Source organism: Rhinolophus sinicus, chromosome 2 (genome assembly GCF_057876585.1).
Source record: "Rhinolophus sinicus isolate RSI-liver-muscle chromosome 2, RSI-T2T, whole genome shotgun sequence".
Classification (NCBI taxonomy): domain Eukaryota; kingdom Metazoa; phylum Chordata; class Mammalia; order Chiroptera; family Rhinolophidae; genus Rhinolophus; species Rhinolophus sinicus.
The window spans coordinates 114,346,564-114,366,713 of record NC_142502.1 but is presented as its reverse complement, the minus strand read 5'-3'; the positions used below and the strand labels follow the sequence as shown (position 1 = coordinate 114,366,713).

The window sequence follows — 20,150 nt, the reverse complement described above, 5'->3', positions numbered from 1 at the left end:
TGGGGCTCCTGCATTCCCCATTTCAACCCCTGCGGAGCCACCCAGCCCTGGGCGTACTGTGACTGCCGTCCTCTTCCCCTTCAGCCAGGTTCCAGAGCTCCACACCATCTCCCACGCAGGCCCACTTCCCATGCCCTCACCCTTCCACTCACAGCAGGCCAACCCTTCCTCCCACTGTCGCCAGTCATTAAGAAAAACCTGGACCCCCCCGTTTTCAGAACCCTTCCTGGGCTCCCCCACAGTATCTGGCCTTCATGGGCCCCTCACCTTTCTAACCTCTGCTCTCGCCACATCCTGGCCACCAGTTGTGCCCCTGCTCTTGCTTGTCCCTCAGCAGGAGCTGCCCCCAGCCCAGCTCGAAGTACTCTCTCACATTAAGCCAGGCTCCAGCAGCCTCTATGAAACCTGTCGTACTCACTCTGGTCAGAACCAGTGTCCCTCTTAGCACAGCCCTGTTGCAGCTGTCCTCTAGATCACTTACGTCACTCTGCCTTTCTGGGGACAAGTCAGTCTCCTGAGAGTATAAAGCTCTTGGAGACAGGGGCCTGGGGGACGTCACGTTCCTTTCACCGTGCCTCAGTACACAGGTGCCCTTATAAACTTCTGAAATGCAATGAGACAGAATACGTTGCCAGTTCCCAAGAAAGACATGTGCTCTTCCCAGGCATAAAAAGCCACCACCCAGACAGGCTGCTCCTCAAAGGGAGCCCTAAGCTTTTTACCATGACGCACATTGGGGCCCAGCGTGTCAGCTGATTGTAGGAATGAGGGAATCAATGAACGAATGAATGGAGGGAGCCATGCGAGGGATTGACACTGAAGGCTCTTCCACAAGTTCCAGCGAGACTGTTGGCACTCAAATGCTTCTACCCGGAAAGGAGTAACCGCTCCCCACCATTTCAGAAGGAAGTGCAGTTTCTTTGGCAGGTCCCAGTCCTGGGGTCTATTTCTCCCCACACAAGAGCTGGTGTTCTCTTTTGCAGCTCACCGGGGAAACCGAGGGGACAGAATTGAAGCCCAGCACTTGGGCGGGAGGCCTGGCCATGGGAGGTGTCATGGTCACAGGTGCATCCAAGTGGAAGTGTCTCGCGTGGAATAGACTCGTGCACTCCCCTGTGGCTTTTTAAATTATACACTTCATCAGTTTCTCCTGCTTCTCTAAGAGGAAGGAAACAAACCAACTCAAGGAAACTGCAACTGAAAAACAACAAGGAGCCACTTGTGTTTACATTCGTATTTGTGGTTTTTGTTTTGCTTTTTATTTTTTCCTAGAAAAAACAAAACCACCAGGGAAATTTATATGACAAACTATCAGTGTCAGGATGGCAGGGGGAAAGAGAAAGGCCAGGGATGTGGGAAGCTAATCAAATTAAAAGTGGGTTCCAAATCAGGAGGAACAATCCACAGGGTCATGTCTGGGTCCTCGTGAGATGACTGGTCACTTTAGCATGCGTGTCCAATGCCTGGTCTGCCTCTCAGACACCCGTGGTCAGCAAGAGCTGCCCTCACCCTGGAAATCTGCCCAAGACAAACTCAGACGTGACAGAAAGACAAGACAACATAGTCCCTTGGCTTTGTCGGGTATCACACGCTGCCTGAGAGAAGTCTGGAAGTGTGAGAGCTGCCATGGGACACACGTGGGCATCAGTGAGCTCCAGGCAGCTGTCCCCACAGGTGTGGATACGGTTGGCACCACCCACAGGTGTGTGTCCAGACAACCCCAGGCTGCCCGGCCGCAGGACAAGTCATGCTAATGCCTTCCCGCAGAGTTCAACAGTGGTACCCATTCTCCACGCTTGCTCTGCCGTCCGTAGGAGGAGATTGGGGTCCATGTGTTTGTTAGCTCGGCACTGGACACTGATTCCAACGAAGCCTGGCTGTCTGGATCCACACTCACGGTCTCGAGCTTCTCCCACTTTATGCCCCGATCTCATGGCAGAAAATTCAGTCAGGCCATGTGTGGCAAACGGGGAAGCCAGAGTGATGGCTGGGCCAGAAAGAGCCAGTAGCACACGCAAGACCAGAATACATTCAAGAAGGGGAGGGGGCATGCAGCAAGCGTTGCCCCAAGTCACAGTCTAGGGGACACACAGCCTGCAGGACACAGCCAGGTCTCACGCATCAGGCCCGCCGGTTGTGGTTCCAGAGTGGAGGCTGTGGGTTCCTGCCCTGCTCTGGCCCGTCCCCACACGGAAGCCAGGTTCCATCTCAGCCACAGTCCTGAGAAGTACCACGCTGGCCGGCCAGCCAGGCCACAGTCCTCAGCCCCCTGCTGCTGGGGCTCTGGGTTCCACAGGGAGGCCGTGGGAGGGGAGAGGGAAGAGGGCTGCATTCTGCTGGGGGACAGTCAGGGAGCAGTTACCATGTGCTGGAAGGAGCCGTGGCCCAAAACACTGCAGAGCCCAAAAGAATGGGATAAATATAAGAAAAAGGACAAGTCTTGTCACTAGTTTAAAAAGAGATTATTGTTGCCGTGGCTTGGTTTTGTGTTTTCCTTTTAAAACCACCCACATTTTAAAAGGTGAGGGGGCTGGGGAGATTCAGCCCTTCATGTTGATCCTTTCTGGGCACCCCGAGGCCGGGCCCACGCCCGCTGCTGCTCTCCTTGCCCAGGCTCCAGCCACCAAGGGCAGGGCAGGGCAGGGAGAACAGCCGCTCTGCTTGTCTCCGTCAAAGCAGAACACAGGGGATGGGAAGTCCGAAGGCTAAAGTGCAGAGACGCCCGCGGAGCGGGTGGCCTGGTACTGGGCACTCTGAGAAGGATGGGGCACAGGGTCGGCCCCGGGCCGCAGCTGCGGGACAAATGCTGACCATGAAGGCTGCAGGGCAGAGTCCCCTTTCCCTTGGGCCCTGTTGACACTTCTTCTACCTGGGACTGTCCACGGTCAGCAGCTCCCCAAGGAAAGTTCCGGTCTCAAAGATATGGCCCATGAAGGGAGAAAACTTGTATGACCACCCCTGGTTGGTAATGACTAATGACCTCAGGGACTGGAAGGTGGCAAGAGGGGAAACAGTGCACGATATGAAACCTGTGAACCCCAGGTTTCTGGAGCAGGGCTACACAAGAACGGCCAAAAGGCAGAGGCCCTCCTGGGGGGGCTCCGTAAAAACTGTCAGTCCTACCCGCCAGCCTGCTGGGAAGGCGCCCGCCCCAGGGGGCGGGAAGTGCTGCGGCTGGGGGCGGGGTTGTGGAGGAAAGCCCGCTGGCATCAGGGCGTGTAGGCTGGGGGCGGCTGGAACTGGTTGATGACCTCGTACTCGGCGGGGTAGGGCTCGGTCTCCTCCATCTCAGAGAGCAGCTCGAGCGCCTGCTCCTCCTCCTCCGTGGGGTAGTGGCGCAGGAGGTTGGCTGCGGTGGCCAGGATGGAGGCTCCACCAGCTCCCGCCACCAGGTAGAAGCTAACGGCAAACGTGACGTACACCTGGGACCCATGGTACTTCTTATGTTGCTGCTGCTGCGCTAGGATGAGCTCGGAAGCCCAGTAGGAAAAGCCGATGACGGTGGCACACTGCAGGACTGGGGGACAGAAAGGGGGTTAGCAGGCACTCTGCAACCTCTCTACCCAAAGCTCACCGGCAGAGGACCTGTCTGGCCAGCCCTACAAGGGGCAGCATTCTAGGCTGTGGGCTTCTCAGGCTGGAGCTGGGGACAGATGCCGGACCCCATCTGGGCCAGTGGGTCTCTCCATCTGAAGAATCTGGAATCGGGGTACGAGGGCTGCCAGGAGTCAGTGGGAGCCTGAAGAGTTTGGGAGCTGGAGTCAGTGCCACACAGATCCAATCCCAGTCAGGAGGGAGGGGCAGGGGATGGGAGGAGCACGTCCAAGCAGAGAAGGCGACCCCGTTTCCCTGAACAGGACAATCAGCTGTAATGCGTCTTTTGGAGCCAAAATTAATATAAGACCCAGTATCATATCATATCATATCATATCATATCATATCATATCATATCATCAAATCATATCATAAGACCGGGTCTTATGTTATAGTAAAATATTTTAGACTGGGCCTTATTAATCTTTGCTCCAAAAGACGCACTAGAGCTGATTGTCCGGCTAGGTCTTATTTTAGGGGAAACACGGTATCTGCGGGGAAAGTGGCGGAAAGCGGGGAAGAACCTGGTAAGACCATGCACTCCAGGGAGACACACAGACACTGGGTCCTTCCTTGCTAGTTCCAGGCCCAGGAGACCGGCTGAGCTTTGAATCCAATTCCTGGAGAGCAGTGAGATGCCTTGTGGAATTCCAACCTCACTACCCCCCTCCCCCACCCCATCCCCTGACGCCCCGAGGTCTGACAGTTAAGTTCAAGAACTTGCTGCAACACTGTTGCTAACCTTTTTTGATATCAGAGGGATTATTCATTATGAATTTGTACCAACTGGACAGTTAACCAAGTTTACTATTTGGAAGTGCTGAAAGGGCTGCCTGAAAGTTAGACGACCTGAACTTTTCGCCAACAATTCATGGCTCGTGCATCACGACAATGCACCAGCTCACATGGCACTGTCTGTGAGGGACTTTTTAGCCAGTAAACAAATAACTGTATTGGAACACCCTCCCTACTCACCTGATCTGGCCCCCAGTGACTTCTTTCTTTACCCGAAGATAAAGGAAATGTTGAAAGGAAGACATTTTGATGATATTCAGGACATCAACGGTAATACAACGACAGCTCTGATGGCCAGTCCAGAGAAAGAGTTCCAAAATTGCTTTGAAGGGTGGACTAGGTACTGGCCTCGGTGCATAGCTTCCCCTGGGGAGTACTTCAAAGGTGACCATAGGGATACTCAGCAATGAGGTGTGTAGCACTTTTTCTAGGATGAGTTCACGAACTTAACTGTCGGACCTCGTCCATGCAAATGAGAAGCAAGCTGCTACCATGCCCAGAGCTCCGGGAACAGTGAGAGGAAAGGAGCGCGCGGACTGGTGTCTGCTCAGAGGAACCCCAGTGGAACTCCAGACTGGGTGCCCGCCCCTGGCAGTCCCTCCCCCACCGGGAGAGGCCCTGCTTGCCTGTGAGAATGTGGGCGAAGGCATAGCGACGGGTGATCTTCAGGGCTGGATGCTTGGGCCCAAAGACATCCAGAAGGAAGGCAGAGAGACTGCACAGGATGCCCAGGAAGCAGAAGGCGGCGATGACCCGGAGGAGCAGCACCGTCTGGGGGTTCATGCAGAAATCTGCGGGGGAGAACCGGATCTTCAGGGTCCCAAGCAACTCCCTGGAGCAGGAAGTCCCAGCGGGCGGGGTATGTCCCCCATCAGCAGAGTCCTGGGGAGCCAGGGGAGCAGTCGTAGCTCCTGCTCACAGCTGGCCACAAGGAGGAGGCCCAGCACCCAAATCGGCAGACAGGAACCCTGGTCATTGCTCCCGCACTCAGCTCTTCCCTTCCAACAAACCCAGTCTAAGTGCAGGCGTCCACTTCGTTGTACTTGCCGCTCTTCTAACCGGTATTAAAGGCCCCGACAAGTAACCCCACACATCAGACCATTCTGCTAAAGCACACTCTGGGCTGCAGGAAGAACCCACCGACTTCTGAGTGGAGGCGGCCCAAGAGGCAAGGCCAGAGGCTGGTCAATGTCGACTGTCTATCCAGAAACTCACTCATCCCCTTTCTGTTGAAAAAGATGATGAAGCCATTTGGAGAAATGGGTCCTTACGAGAGAGTACTAAATAAATGAGGAAAGATGGTGGACTGGCCTTTCCTGTTTATTTTTGTTCACTCCCCGGACGCTACTAAAACACCACCATTTAAACCCACACAAAGAGGAGAGGGGCCGGCCAGACAACTCTGGACACTGGAAAGGGACTCAGAGCTGCTTAGAACTGACTCAACAGACTAGATAAGCTGAAGTGTAAGCCATAAGTGGGAAGGCTAAGGAACCTCTAGATTTACAGCACAAAAGGGTGAGAGACTCAGAAATGACCCACCAAATACCATCTAAAATGAGGGCAAAGCCATTGAGGGGTGCACAGTCCACCAAAATGAGGGAGTGAAGCAAGGAGAAGGAAGATGCTGAAACAGGAGACCCAACATTCAGAGTCCCCGGGGTCCTGGGGCAGGGAGAGCCCATGATGACAACTGCATACCAGACACACAGAGCAACCTAGATGTCCTTCTAGGATCGTAAGACCACCCACCTTGTTTGTTTTTTATTTTGTCTAGAGAACAACACTGTCGGACCCCTGTGATATCCGTGCAAACTGCCACAGCTCCCAGAAACACACAGACAAAACAAAGGCTGGCTCAAAAAGCAGCCGCTGCAGGCTTTAATAAAAAGTAGGAAATGGGCCTTAGCTTCCTCTTCCTCCTCCACCCCAGCCACTGGCAAGCTCTGCTTTCATTTAGGTCATCGGTCACCGAGGAGCTGGGAAAAATCTGGAAAGGGCTGGCAGGACTTAGACTACAGGCTCCTTCCCTGAGTCTGGACCTCAGGCCGAGAGGTCCTCTCTCTCAGGGCATGTCACAGTCACTGGGGTGCTGGCCGAAAGCACGTTCCCAGGCCCCCGAGATTCTGGAGGCATCTGGATTTTAACAAGCAGCCAGGTAATTTCTATGTGGATAGCCCAAGCCTCACACTCCAAGAAACACTGCTCCTGGGCCTAGAGGAAGGCGAACTGAGAAGAAAAATCCAAGCACGTGAGGTGGGGACCTGCACCCCATGAAGCAGACTCACACCGCCAGACATTGCATCGTGGGGTCTCGGGCGCAGGCCTCCTTCACACCACAGAACCACAGAGATACCAGCCGCCCCTGGGCCTTGGTGACAGCTCGTTTTCCCTCCGTCAGGCTCAGAATTCACCAGATGGTGGCTGAGCCCACACCAGACTCACGCTGCAATCTGGCTTCAGGTCACCCACTAAGCTGTCCTCACAGCTATCTGTCACTCTCCTGTCAGCTGACCATCTGTTTTGGGCCTAAGCATCCAGCCTGGTGATCACCTACTGCCATGTGGCCTGCCTGTGCGTTGGCTCTGCCAGCCAGCCGGCCCAGCCCTCACCTAGTCCAGCCCTGCACGGCCTAAGGCTGACAGGACGCCTGGGGAAGGAAAAGCTCCTGGAACCTGGCTGGGCTGTCTCCTGGCTTGATTCTGAACACTGGGAAAAGCTCCGAGACATTTCTTCTTGGGGTCCACGCGGCAGGAAGCAGGGATGGGGCAGGACAAAGGCACTGACTGCTTCGGAGTAACCTGCAGGCACGCGGGCAGGCGGGCGGGCGCCGGGAATCAGGGCGGCACCATCTCGGACTGGCAACAGGCTGTGCTCAAGTTACACTCGGAGTGGCCTTCAACCGCGGTTCTTAAAAACCAAGTTTTCATTGAATGACTCATCTTAACTAAAAAAAATAACAGTTGGTGGCTTCAAAGCGAGTTCTTAGGTTGCGCAGTAAGTACGAAGTGTTCCTTTTATTATCATCCTTTAAAATGCACGCCTATTACATACACTCCCATGTACCTCGTGTTTCCTGATACATTTGTTATAAGAATAAAGAGGAGTGACACACGATAATAAGCTTCGGAGGTGTCCCCCTCAGGAATAGCCTACGCAGCACATCAAGTGTTATCTTAGTTCGGTCTCATTTGCTCTGGGGATCCATCTCGCACTCGGATGAGGGCCCGGAGGCTACAGGAAGTGAAGTGACTCCCTCCAGGTCCCACGCGCAGAGCCAGACTCCACACTGGGCGGCGCCCAGGCGCCATGGTGCTCAGAATCAGCAACCACCAGATTAGCCATCTTATCTTCCCCTGATGGAGATAATCCACCAAATGCTCTCGAGTTGCATTTGAATCCAGGGTCAAAAGTTAACGGGAAAGCAGCACCAGCCTCAGAGCCAGCAGCTGCTAAGCTCACTGAGGGAACTGGGAGCACGAACTCCCTTCTAGGCAAAGCAGGTCTGGGCCATTAAGCAATGCAAAGTGGTCATCCTGGGAATTACTGGGCAAAACCTGCCTGGTGTGGTCTAAGTTTCTGCAGCCATCAGAACCCAGCTCTTGGAAGCAATGGGGACACCAGAAAGGCACTGGGCTTGGCACCAAATCCTAGCCCTACCACAGACTATGCATGCATTACCTGAGCAAGTCACTTAGCTGCCCTTGGCCTCCACTCTCTCCTCCGTCAAATGAAGGCTGGACCTCCTGCCCCATCTAGACTGCGGTGCAGTGGGAGAGACGCGCAGCAGCCCGCGCTGTCACTGTCCCTCCCTCCACACTGGCCCCTAGCAGTGTCAGCCCTGGCGGGCCCTTCCTCCTTACGCTGAGACTTCCTCGGCCACACGTGTCGGCCAGCGTGGGCCAGAGCAAGAGCCCACCAATGCCAGACTGAACTTCTGCCTCTCCAGAGTGATGACGCGGTACAGACACAGGGCTTAGGACCCCAAATTCACCGGTTTTCTTTCAACCTGTCTGCTTGTCTCCACTCAGGCTTCGTGGGGAAGCCAATGTGCACTTCCCCTGGTGTGCGGCAAACACACACCCAGGAGCCTGCCCCACAGCGCAAGCCGCCTTTCGTCAGGTCTCAGCACACAGCAGACAGGCAGTGTCCGGACTCGCTTAGAAACCAGCTGAGGCTCCCCGGGCCAGGAGCTCAGTGTCTCTGTCTCTTTCCCTTTCCCTGACATTAAGTCAGCGTGGCAGGGAGGGCCACGAATATCTGCACCTTTGCGAGGGCTGCTAGAGGGAAACAGAACCCCCAGTGTCACGGAGGCATTATGTTCTTTGCGGGGAGACGTGGTGCGTGGGGCAGGATCTTCATTTACATTCAAACCAGCAGTGCAGCCCGCCACCCTCTGGTAAGGCAGAGAGTACAGTCGGTCCTCCAGCTGTGGCCTGTTTATTTTGGTAGCTACTGCTCGACTGTCCCCTCCAGTCACCAGGGAAACAGGCAGCTGCTGTGTAATAGGATCTCAAGGCACTGACTTTGCCCAAGGTCACTGGTGAGTCACAGGGCAGGATGTGTTTTGAAGGCCTGGCTCTTCCGTCTACCTGCTCATTGCTCTCACCTCCTCCTGACCTGAACAGGCAGAGGCAGGAAGATTAAAGTGGCTTTGGCCAGTTCCCTTTTCTGGCCCCTCTCTCCTCCGCCCCTGCACAGGGCCCCTGTGAGCCCATCCTTCTCAGCACTCATCCCTCCATCCTACCTGCACTGCCTCTCCCCGCGGTGACTCGCCTCCAGGCAGGCCTAGGACACAGCATACCAACAGGGCCCCTAGTGCCTGGCTGGGCCGCCACCAGACACCACCGGTCCTGCCTAGCTGCCAGAGGACAGGCCCCCCCAGGATCAGGAAGTGCCAGCAATACCAGTCACCGCCCCCAGGCACGCCACCCTCCCTGACGGCCCTTGACCTTCCCATAGCTTGGTGTCACTCATGATTCATCTGACTCCCAATCCCCAACTTCCTCATTCTCTTGCTCCTGGAGGCTGCTGTCAGTGCTGTCCTTTGCTGGCCACACTTGAGAGGCTGCGGGGGATTGGGGCACAGGAGGAACGATGATCTGGGCCCCCCGCTTGGGGCACTAGCCGCCCAGGCCCGAGGAGAGGGAGGGTTCAGGATGCAATCTGTTGAGCCTTGGGGCTCTGGCCCTGCGAGTGACAGTGGGAGGTGAGTGGTTCTGCCTCAGCATCACCAACTTAAGCCAGAACTGAGGCCACAGGGGTCAGAAGCACAGCTTTAGCGGGGCTTGTGAGACCACTCAAGTAGAATGCGAAGTAGTAAGCTTTGGACTGCTCTGACAGCAGAAAGAAGCCGGGCGGCGGTAAGGGTGGAGGCCTCGCCACACAGACGGGCTGTGTGGTTCTGAGCAAGTCACCTGACCTCCCTGAGCCAGAGACTGCTATGAAGTGGCGGTGACGACAGTACCTACCAAATGAGGGGTTGTTAGGAGAAACTAAAGCCAGGCACGGAGTGTGCTGAGCACAATGCCTCGCCCCCAGGCAGGGGCCCGAGAAACAGGACTCCCTGTCACCTGAAGAGACCTGGTAGGGTCTGTCCTCCCTCTGGAAGCATCTACAGGGACCAGACCTGGCTTCCCTGCCAGGACATCTCTTAGGCTCTGAGGATCAGCATAATCACCCAGGACAGCTCACTGGGTACCAACAAACCACAGATAGAGAGACAAAAGAGAGAAAAGAAGCAATAAGGGACCTCCCGACTCCTTGCTACCTGCTATGACAGCTCATGAGGGACCATGCCAACACTCTTACGGATGGACACCAAGTGTTTCTGGCTTGCAGTGGCCAAGGACATGGCCACAGACAGCAGGCTGGGACTGTCCCCTAAACTCATGGGCAAACGTAATGTACAGGTAAGGCAACATGCTGTCCGAAAGACAAAGCCTGGCCCGAGTAGTTCCTTACGAAGGGTAAACGGATGCGAACGAAGGAGAGCCTGCAGCAAGAACTGGTTTCTTACATGCCTTTGGCAAAGACGCACACCAAGATGGAATAATCCCGAAATCATTCCTATGTCAGCTAAAGTAAAACAAAGGATAAAAAACAAAGGCGACAGCAACATTTTATAGTGAGTCAAGAGACGAGAAGCAGACAGCTCTGCCACCCCCAGCCGTGTAGCCCTGGAGAGACCACTTCACTTCTCTGAGACACAGCTTCCGGGATCTCTGACATAAGGACCTGGGATCAGACTGCCTTTCCCTCCATCACATGGCCTCCCTAAAAATGACCTGAAAGGGAGAAGTATCGGGAACTCTCTCACAGTTTGTAGGCGACACCAGGTTCTGGAAACACTGAAACAGCAGGGAATCAGTGCAAAGACCTGGATGAAGAGGTGGGAAGGTGACATCCGCGCTTCAAAGAGGGCTGGAGAGGAGAATGCGCTGAGGGACAACCATCCAGACTCCGCCCCAGCTTGATGGCATTTCTGCCATCAGACACACGCCAGAGAAAAAGCTGCATGTCACAAGGCCTTCATCGCGTGTATAACTTCTGTCTTAACAAGCAAACCCAGAGAAAGCTACCATCACGGAGGAACCTGAAAACAAACCAGAAGCCCCCATCCTGTTCTCTACAAAAATCATCCTAAATCCTTAAAAACCCAAGAGAAATGCAAAACAGTCAGAGAACTCTTGGAGAAAGACAACATTAGGCCACAGGAATAGAGCTTTTCAGCCTGGCCCTTCAGAAGTGGTGTGTAATCCAAGGCCCAGAGGAGAACTTGAGCTTTTCACCAAATCCCAGTGCACGAGTCCTTAAAGAAGCAACACGAAGATATCTAACAGGAGGGGATTCTGAGACATGGGGCAGCAAACATCCGGAAGGCATTACAGCCAGGGAGTGGCACAGGGAGGAATAATAAAGACCTACAAGAATGGTTCAAAAGACCATGGGGTGACGGGCTGTGCTGTTACTAAGGGCCGTGTGGGGTCCACTGACCAGTTTCCAGGTAAAAGCCAGGCAGTGCAGTCCTGCGCTCCCACCGCACAGCCTGTACCCTCACTGCTGCACACAGGGCTGGGCAGGAGCAGCTACGGCCTCCCTGGGACAGGCACCCCTCGGTCGTGGCCACCCCTGTGTCCGGTGAGGAGACCAGTCCCTTTCCCCCTTCTTCTGCCCACCTGCTGGGAAGCATGATGAGCACGGCAGCCTCGCCTCAGTCAGGCACACGTGTATGGTTCCAAGAGCCAAATTCTAACTGCTTTACTGAGGCTGGAACTGACTCCTGATTATTGAAAATAACAGAATTCCCTTTCCTCTAATAAAAACCCAACTACTGCAGAACTCAAAAACAGCTTTTAAAATCCAGCTGTATTAAAAGTTCCTTATTCTCCATCGATCAGCTTCCCCAAAGAAACCTTCCTACATCCCACAGGCTCTTTAGAAGGGGCCAGCTAATTGTAATGCCGAGCACCTTATCTTTTCTCCATAGGCAGCGCCCTTCCTCCGGCAGAATCCTAAAATAGCAGCAGTCCGGATTAGCATGGCGGGAAGAGTAGGTGCTTGGCTGAATAACATCTTAATTAATGAGGGGCGGGACCCCAAATAGAGCCATCCAGTGGGAATGAACTGGCAGGAATGGGGGGCTGTTCCCTTTAACCAAGTCCTGCCCCTGGCTGTCTCAGCTTCAGGCCGCACCACATTCTTCTGCTCCCCATCCCGCGGAAGAGCCCCGATCGCCCAGGAAGAAGACGGCCAGCGCGCAGCGCCCTTACCTTTCAGCAGGTCTGGGTGCACATAGCCCAGCACGTCGGAGACCCCCAGCTCCTGGCGGGAACAGGTACCACCGTGGATGTGTAGCCAGGCAGGCTCCGCGAGGGCAGTGCACAGAGCCGTGATGGAAAGGGCGCCCGGCAGGGCCGAGGCCAGGCTACGCTCCGGCTGCTTGGGCAGAGCGCTGCCTCCCGGGCTCCTCCGCCGGCGCCCGCCGGGCAGTCCGGCGCCTCCGGGGGCGTACATGCCCAGGGGCCGCCCGCCGTCGCTCCGCGGTCACTGCTGGTCGCCGCCGACCTCCGCGGGGCACGCAGAGCCTCCCTGTTTCAGGGAGAAGGCAAGTGGGGGAAAAACAGCTGCCGGGGCAGACAGCGGAGGCTGAGGGGTAGGACCTGGGCCCGAGGGGACAGGAGGGCTGCAAGGATTCAGGGGGCGGGGACGGGGCCCCTGGAATGGAGGTGCGGGATGAGGACTCGGAGAGCGCTAGGGGCCGGCTGGGAACTGGGCAGACCCGGGTGGGGGTTGGGGAGCGGCGGTGTGGGCTACTGGTGGGAGAGAGACCCGGACCCAGGGTCTTGGCCAGAGGGCACCGAGGGGAGAAGGACCAGGCTGGGCCGCGGGGAATCGGGAACCCGGGATCCTGGACCGGCGCTCTGGGTCGCGACCTCTGCCCAGATAGGACCCTCTCCACACCGACCGCTGTTTCTCACCAGTCAGCAGGCCTCAGAGCCGGGATGGCGCCGCTCTGTTCCGTCTCGGGCTCTTCAGCTGCCTGGGGCCGAGCTATCCCAGGCCCCAAACCCGCAACGCCCGGACCGACCCGGGTACGACCCACTTCCGGCTTCCTCTGCCTCTGCCTCCGCCTCCTCGGGCTCCCCGCCCCGTCCCCGCGCGCGTCACAGCCCGGCGCGCCGCCGGCTTCCGGCGCGGGGCCTCACGGGATTGGTAGTTCGAGGCAGTACCGCAAGGTTTTACGCCGTAGAGTGGGAGGCCGACTACAACTCCCAGAGGGCAGCGCGGCCGCAGCTGCAGACGCTTCAGTTCCCGGAACGACCCGGGCTCTCGGGCGGAAGCGGCTGGAGCGGTGGCCGCGGAAGGCTACGGGGGCGTTGTGGACACTTTAGCAGTGGGACCCGCGGTCAAAACTCTGCCACCTCCTCCTCGTTCTGCGCCGGGCAGCCATGAAAGACTCGCTGGTGCTGCTCGGCCGCGTCCCGGCGCACCCGGACTCGCGCTGCTGGTTCCTGGCTTGGAACCCCGCCGGAACCCTGCTGGCCTCTTGCGGGGGAGACCGCAGAGTCCGCATCTGGGGCACGGAGGGTAAGGCCTGGCCTCGGCGCGCGCCCCCGCTGCCGGGGACTCCGAACTCGGGGGTGCGCGGCAGGCCGACACTGGCTGGAGAGCGGCCCGGGGACAGTGGGGACAGGCCTCCTCGAGGTGGACGTTAGCCATTCTGAGAAAGACTTTTCTGGCAAGTACTAGAAGCAAAAACGTCAGGAGACAGGTGGAACTGTGGAGGTAATTGTGATAGTTGCTGAGGCAAGAAAAGGAGAAAAGGACGGTGGAAAATAGCCTGCGGAGTAATTTGCGAGGACGGTGAAGTTTACGTTTTATGCCGAGGGCATTGGGGAGCCACTGATCGTTCTAAATCGGGAGGTTTGTTACAGAAGGATGATGTCTCAGAGGAAGTAGGGTCAGTTAGTTCTTTCTGAAAGCATGTTGTTAAATCCACCGGTTGAGCTTTGGCTCCAGTACTAGCCCCATTATTAGATGGCTTTGATAGTGTCCAGTGCTTGGTTGTCCTCCCTTTTAGGTGACAGCTGGATCTGTAAATCTGTCCTTTCTGAAGGCCACCAGCGCACTGTGCGGAAGGTGGCCTGGTCTCCCTGCGGCAATTACCTGGCCTCTGCCAGCTTTGATGCTACTACTTGCATTTGGAAGAAGAATCAGGATGACTTTGAGGTAACCAGGCTGGATGGGACCAGGATTGTTGCTCCTTTGTTCCCCAAAGCTGGTTCAGAAACCTGAGTCAACCTGGGCCCACTGGGCTGTACCCATGAAAAGCATCCCAGAAGTCTTAGCTGCCGTTGATTCTTGACTCTCTTCCCTTTTCAGTGTGTGAACATTCTGGAGGGCCATGAAAATGAGATCAAGTCAGTGGCCTGGGCCCCATCTGGCAACCTCCTTGCCACCTGCAGCCGAGATAAGAGTGTATGGGTCTGGGAAGGTGAGTCCAGGTCCCTCCAGGAGCAGTTGGGAGCTCACGGACAGAATTCAGGGTCACATCAGCCACTGTGACCCTGATGGGGTCATCTCATGGACTCCTTTCCTTTTTCCTCCCGCAGTTGATGAGGAAGATGAGTACGAATGTGTCAGTGTCCTCAACTCCCATACGCAGGATGTTAAGCATGTGGTCTGGCACCCGAGCCAGGAGGTAAGAGTCTCCCGGAGAATCTTGATGGGAAGGACTTCCGGTGTGGAGGCCGTGCCCAGGCCTCTGCTCTTCCGCCTCGGCCTGGCTGTTACAGGGATCACTGTCTGTGACCAAAGGAGAGACAGTTCCCTGGGACTGGCCTGTCCAAGCAGGGAGAAGTATTGGGATCACAGGCACTTCCTGGGCCATAAGTGGTTTCCCTACGTCCCCAGCTGTTAGCCTCTGCTAGCTATGATGACACAGTGAAGCTCTACCGGGAGGAAGAGGATGACTGGGTATGCTGTGCCACCCTCGAGGGCCACGAGTCCACTGTGTGGAGCTTGGCCTTTGACCCCAGTGGCCAACGTCTGGCGTCTTGCAGTGACGACCGTACGGTGCGCATTTGGCGCCAGTATCTACCAGGCAATGAACAAGGTAAGCAAGAGGGTGGAGCTGAAGGAGACTTTCCATGAGGTTGACAGTCTTCTAGGACTGAGACAGTAGATAAAGCGCAGCAGATTGGGGCAGAAGGGGGGATGGGGTGCCAGGGAGTGCTGGCAGAATTAGGGAGAGCTCCAGGGAAGGGTGCATAGAATTTTAACACGACCAGAATTCTGAGTGAAAACAGAACGGCATGAGCCAAGGCATTAAAGGTGGGAAAGCCTAGACTTAACTAGAACAGTGAGTCCTTTAGATGGAGCACAGGGTCTAACGGTTTGGAAGAAATCAGGTGGGTGGGGCTGCAGGTGAGTGGCCTTCAAAGGCAGTCTAGCTAGTCAGTCTGCCGCAAAAGGGTTCTTAAAGAACAGGACGTTTCCTCCTCAGAATTCTGCTGTGAAAACACCAGTCAGGCCACAGTGTGAGGCAGATCCGTGAGGAGTGACGATGGGGCTTCATGAGGGAGGGCAATTAGGATCTCCTGTGCAGTGGGGCAGTTACTCCTTGAGGTGCCCAGGACACAGACATGTTTTGGACTCAGCAGAAGTCTGTCGTGCAGGGGTGGTGTGCAGCGGCTCTGACCCCAGCTGGAAATGTATCTGTACTTTGTCAGGCTTCCACTCCAGGACCATTTACGACGTCGCTTGGTAAGACCTCCATCTTCAACCCCCACCCCCAGTTTGCAGAGGTTTAGAGAAGTCAGACCGGTGCTGCTCTCTGTCCCCTTTGGGTGTGCATGGGACCAGAGAACAGCATCCTAACTTCTTCAGAACAGCCCACACTATGCACCCTGCTGGCTTAGAGCTGGCCAGCCCAGTCACAGGACCTGGGACACACTTAGACCCAGGCCTACACCTTGCGTCAAGCTCCCAGGTTGTGAGGGCAACACCGGCCTTTGGGGTCACACAGCATCGCACCATCCAGAAATACTCATTATTGTAACTGTGGGTTCCTGGCTGGGGTTGTATAGTTTATAACACTGGCTCTGCCCTGAGGAGGCTACAAAAGCCACACCATTCACGTGGAACAGTCAGTCAGAGGGCAGTTCTGACCCAAGAATATATTCCTAGGAAATAATCCTAAGTAACGAGAAAACAAAGTCTAAGTTTTATTTACATTAGCAAATATTTGGAAGTAACAAAAACAGACTTAAGTATGGTAAACTTCATTGTCTTGTTACATCTCGGTTTGAAAAAACTGGTTGAGCAAGCTTCATGACAAGAGAAACTGCTTATGCTCAGTGACAAAAGTACAGTTCAGAATCACAAAGTTTTTTAGGTTAATTACAATTGGGAGAAACCTAGATGGCAGCACTTGAAGACTTACGGGGTGATGTCTGTGACTATGTATTGGGAGAGACCTTAGCTGAGGCTTGGGACTGTACAATCAGTCTCTGCTCCCTAGCTTGCTGGGTCGGGGAGGGAGAGGCCACCAGCAGCCACACTGATGGCACACATTCCTCCCAGGTGTCAGCTGACAGGGGCGCTGGCTACAGCCTGTGGGGATGATGCCATCCGAGTGTTTGAGGAGGACCCGGGCTCAGACCCTCAGCAGCCCACCTTCTCCCTGACAGCCCACTTGCCTCAGGCCCATTCCCAGGATGTCAACTGTGTGGCCTGGAACCCCAAAGAGCAGGGGCTCCTGGCCTCCTGCAGTGATGATGGGGAGGTGGCCTTCTGGAAGTATCAGAGGCCTGAAGGCCTCTGAGCCACCTGAGTCTGGATGGAATCATGCTTCCCCAGAAAATGTCCAGGACTTACCCTGCCCGAGAGGACCTGGAGGAGCATCCCGGCCTTTGATGAACTGGGCTCTTGCATTTGGACCTGGGGAGCCATGCTGGGCCACAGAACTACTCCCTCCCCTTCTTGACACGGGCCCTGGTGGAGAGCTACGAACAGTGGCACTTTGTGGCTGTGCCAGATTCTGCTTTAGGACGCAGTGTTCAAGTTTGCGGGGTGCATTAACCATTTGTAATCACTGTCTAGGAGGGCTGTACCTCAGACCTTTCTGAAATTATAAGCTTTATAAAAATAACCAAGTCTGATTTTATGTTATTAGGACATTCACAACTTGAAACAATTCCGTGGTGAGTCCTTTTCTGAAATAAGTTGCCCGCCTGCTTTCTGAGGAGATCGTTGCATTTAAGATGTTCAGTTAACACTGAAGGAGATTTTTTAATGTAGGTTGGTTTAGCGTGAGACAACTCTGCTTTCCCTGAGAAGCCCTCGTGCACCTCCTGTGCCCATGGGGAATGCTGGGAAATAAATGGGAAGGATGTGAACCCTAAAAGGGAGTTGTTGGCCATAGCCCATCCATCATTCTCAATGGGGCTGAAAAGTGGTTCTTAGGTGGGGGACAAAAAAATCTTAGACAATAATCTGAGGCCCCGTAAGGGACCACAGTTCGTAGTACACGGGATATGTAGTATTAACTTCCCATGGTGAGGGCAGGTAGGACCAAGATGTCCGATAAGGCTCCTTAGGGGAGAGAAAATGAAAAAAGGTAGAGAATCGCTGTCATAGTGTGGGGGCGGAGCCCCAGAGAGTAGTTTCCAGGCTCTCGGCCTCACATAGACAGGTGCTGGCTCAGGTAGTAAATGGCCAACTGTGATTGCATGGCCATCAGCTGTGGCTAGTTGGCCGTCAGCTGTAACCAGTGAGCCATTGGCCACAATATAACTGCTGTGGCTGTGCTAGGAAGAGAGAAGAGAAGGAAAGAGAAAGAATGGGGGCTAGCAAGAAGATGGCGGCTGGGCTGGCAAGTGTGGATGGCGGTTTGCGGACAGTGTGGATCCAGCCTCCAGTGAGAGTATAGTGCCGCCAGAGAGAATATAGTGGTATGACTCCCCTACCTATGGCTCCGTGGGTGTTCCTTTTTGGCCTCACCATATCCTGCGTTCTTGTATGGGGAGCGGGACCAGAGACCCCGCAGGCCTCCCTGCACGACACATAGGTAGTCAGTTTTTCCATCTCGAGTTCTGACAGTCACTTCCATATACGAGTACGTTTGACTTGACTGTCCCTAAAGATACAGCCTTCACTTAATTTTTGACACCATGGAAATCATGACCATAGGTTGTGGAGACAGCTGGGACAGTACCTAGAGCGGTTCTCAAAATGTGCTCTGCACATTCCTGGGGGTCCCAAGAGCCTCTCGGGGCTGAGGTCAGCTGTTGACACCTTGGCAGGAACCACGGCAATGGCACCAACTAGTCATAGTCTTCAGTGCCAGTTTCCCTTAGGACTGACTGCCCTTCATAGAAGCAGTACAAATTGTGTTAAATCTTGACCTGTGGGAACTACCATGTTCCGTGCTGATGGCAGCGTGCGGAAAGCACAGTGAAGTGTGTCGAGGAAAAGCAGTTACACAGCTGAGCTGCATGCCAAATTAGCTGTGTTCTTGGTGTACCATTCTTACTTGAAAGTAGCAGCAATTTATTGGCTACTCGGCAGACATTTTAGACATTTTTCTGGGAAACAAACGAGCCTTTCACTTCAAGGGAAATTGGTAGCATTGCCAATAAAGCTTTCAAGTGAAAATCAGAATTTTGGAGAATTTGCATTGCCACCATGAGTGTGACATCTCCCCAGTACTTAAGAGTCTTCTGATGAGTTCAGTGGTGGTATTAACTAATGTGATTTGTATGATGAAATCTATCGACATTTGGAAGATATACATGATTGAGTGAACCAGCATTTTCCAGGTGATGAACTTTGGACTTTATGACATCATGAGCAAGATCGACCCACAGGTCTTAATGGAACAGTCCGGAAAGCTCACAGTGGTTTCAGACCCCACTGCCTGTAAGAAACTACCACTGTGGGGTCTTGGCTGCAGTATCAAATAGACTATTTCCTGAAAAGCTATGTACAAAGTCCCTTTCCCAACTGCATGTACGAGGTCTGACAAGTTCATGAACTTGCAGCAATGTTGCTAACCTCTTGAATGAATCAGGTTATTCATTATGAATTTGCACCAACTGGACAGTTAACTAAGTTTACTATTACGAAGTGCTTAAAAGGCTGCGTGTAAAAGTTAAGACGACCTGAACTTTTTGCCAACAACTCATGGCTCTGGCATCATGACAATGCACCAGCTCACACATCTGTGATGGAGTGTTTCGCCCGTAAACAAATAACTATTGGAACACCCTCCCTACTCCATGACCTGGCCCCCAATGACTTTTTTACCTAAAGATAAACGAACTACTGAAGACATTTTGATGACATTCAGGACATCAAGGGTAACACAACGACAGCTCTGATGGCCACTCCAAAAAGTTCCAAAATTCCTTTGAAGAGTGGACTAGGCACTGGTGTCGGTGCATAGCTTCCTAAGGAGAGTACTTCAAAAGTGACCATAGTGGTATTCAGCAATGAGGTATGTAGCACTTTTTCTAGGATGAGTTCGTGAACTTAATTGTCAAACCTCGTATGTGTGAAGTCAGCTTTACTTAAACAATGTACGAGACTTAGAAGCAGCTGCTAGAATCCCAGTCTTGTATTAAACCCAACAGGAATGAGATTAGTGAAAATGTCAAAGGCCACTCTTCTCCCTGGATTTGTTTTGCAAGTAATTTTTCCTAAAAAGCTAACATTATTTTTAAATGCAGTTTTGTTGTAATTTGTAATATGGTAATTATCAATGGCTGTAACCTATTAATAAAGGCTCTTTGGGGTTCCTAATTTTTGTAGTGTAAAGGGTCCTGAGACCAAATCATTTGAAAACTGCTGACCTACGGAAATTACCCTTGAGAATCACCTTCCAATTTTATGCAGTTATTCCTGAAGAACAGAAAGCAACATTGGAAGAGGGAAATGTGGACATGGCTCTCGGCATCAGTGTGCCAAGATCTGGGCCAGCGGCTGCGTCCTCACCCCTCCTGGGCAGGAGAGGGGGCGCTGCAGATCTGAGGAACCTCTGCCCAGGGATCTGTCCTGTCCTTGCAGCTCAGTGTTAGTTCCCGCAGTGGTGCTGACACCTGGGTAGCAGCAGGGACCAGGGTTCCTGACACAAGAGAAGCTGCCGACACCTCCCTCCTCCACACCAGCCGACTAAAGAGCAACTTGTCCTCTGCTAGTCTTCATTCTAAGCAAGTTCAGTGGTTAAAATCTTTTTAGCCAAGGACCTGAGGTTAGAG

At 54.1% G+C, this 20,150-nt stretch overlaps 2 protein-coding genes across 5 annotated transcripts; one reads left to right on the top strand and one right to left on the bottom strand.

Annotated features, from left to right (window-relative positions):
* Positions 1–1,219: 1,219 nt before the first annotated feature.
* Positions 1,220–13,020, bottom strand: TMEM127 (transmembrane protein 127). Of its 3 annotated transcripts, none has more exons than XR_012496476.2 (4): positions 12,870–13,020; positions 12,162–12,480; positions 4,570–5,180; positions 1,220–3,517 (listed from the first exon to the last, which is right to left on the bottom strand). XR_012496476.2 is itself a non-coding variant. In XM_019725878.3 (4 exons), exons 2-4 carry the CDS (start codon positions 12,403–12,405, stop codon positions 3,210–3,212), a joined length of 717 nt encoding a protein of 238 aa, XP_019581437.1. In that variant the 5' UTR covers positions 12,406–12,480; positions 12,870–13,020; the 3' UTR covers positions 1,220–3,209. The 3 variants fall into 3 exon arrangements, 2 of the variants coding, with proteins under 2 accessions (XP_019581437.1, XP_019581438.2); XM_019725878.3 differs by having other exon boundaries at positions 5,016–5,180; XM_019725879.3 differs by lacking the exons at positions 12,162–12,480; positions 12,870–13,020 and adding an exon at positions 9,137–9,259 and having other exon boundaries at positions 5,016–5,180.
* A 169-nt stretch (positions 13,021–13,189) lies between these two features.
* On the top strand, positions 13,190–19,695 carry CIAO1 (cytosolic iron-sulfur assembly component 1). 2 transcript variants are annotated; one of them, XM_088795938.1, is made up of 8 exons: positions 13,190–13,479; positions 14,009–14,121; positions 14,275–14,386; positions 14,505–14,593; positions 14,806–15,007; positions 15,570–15,657; positions 16,477–17,533; positions 17,963–19,695. In XM_088795938.1, the coding sequence occupies exons 1-7, from the start codon at positions 13,341–13,343 to the stop codon at positions 16,715–16,717; spliced, it is 984 nt and encodes a 327-aa protein (XP_088652064.1). In that variant the 5' UTR covers positions 13,190–13,340; the 3' UTR covers positions 16,718–17,533; positions 17,963–19,695. The 2 variants fall into 2 exon arrangements, with proteins under 2 accessions (XP_088652064.1, XP_088652063.1); XM_088795937.1 differs by having other exon boundaries at positions 13,197–13,479; positions 13,973–14,121.
* The last annotated feature ends 455 nt before the right edge of the window (positions 19,696–20,150 follow it).

Bases quoted from the DNA above. Each gene is read 5' to 3' on its own strand.
- CIAO1 (XM_088795937.1), top strand. From the start codon at position 13,341: ATGAAAGACTCGCTGGTGCTGCTCGGCCGCGTCCCGGCGCACCCGGAC. The intron at 14,122-14,274 runs GTAACCAGGCTG...TTCCCTTTTCAG, and splicing joins AGAATCAGGATGACTTTGAG to TGTGTGAACATTCTGGAGGG. The intron at 15,658-16,476 runs GTAAGACCTCCA...CATTCCTCCCAG, and splicing joins ACCATTTACGACGTCGCTTG to GTGTCAGCTGACAGGGGCGC.
- TMEM127 (XM_019725878.3), bottom strand. From the start codon at position 12,405: ATGTACGCCCCCGGAGGCGCCGGACTGCCCGGCGGGCGCCGGCGGAGG. The intron at 5,181-12,161 runs GTAAGGGCGCTG...TCTCCCCCGCAG, and splicing joins GCACCCAGACCTGCTGAAAG to ATTTCTGCATGAACCCCCAG. The intron at 3,518-5,015 runs GCAAGCAGGGCC...TCTGTCCCCCAG, and splicing joins CTTCGCCCACATTCTCACAG to TCCTGCAGTGTGCCACCGTC.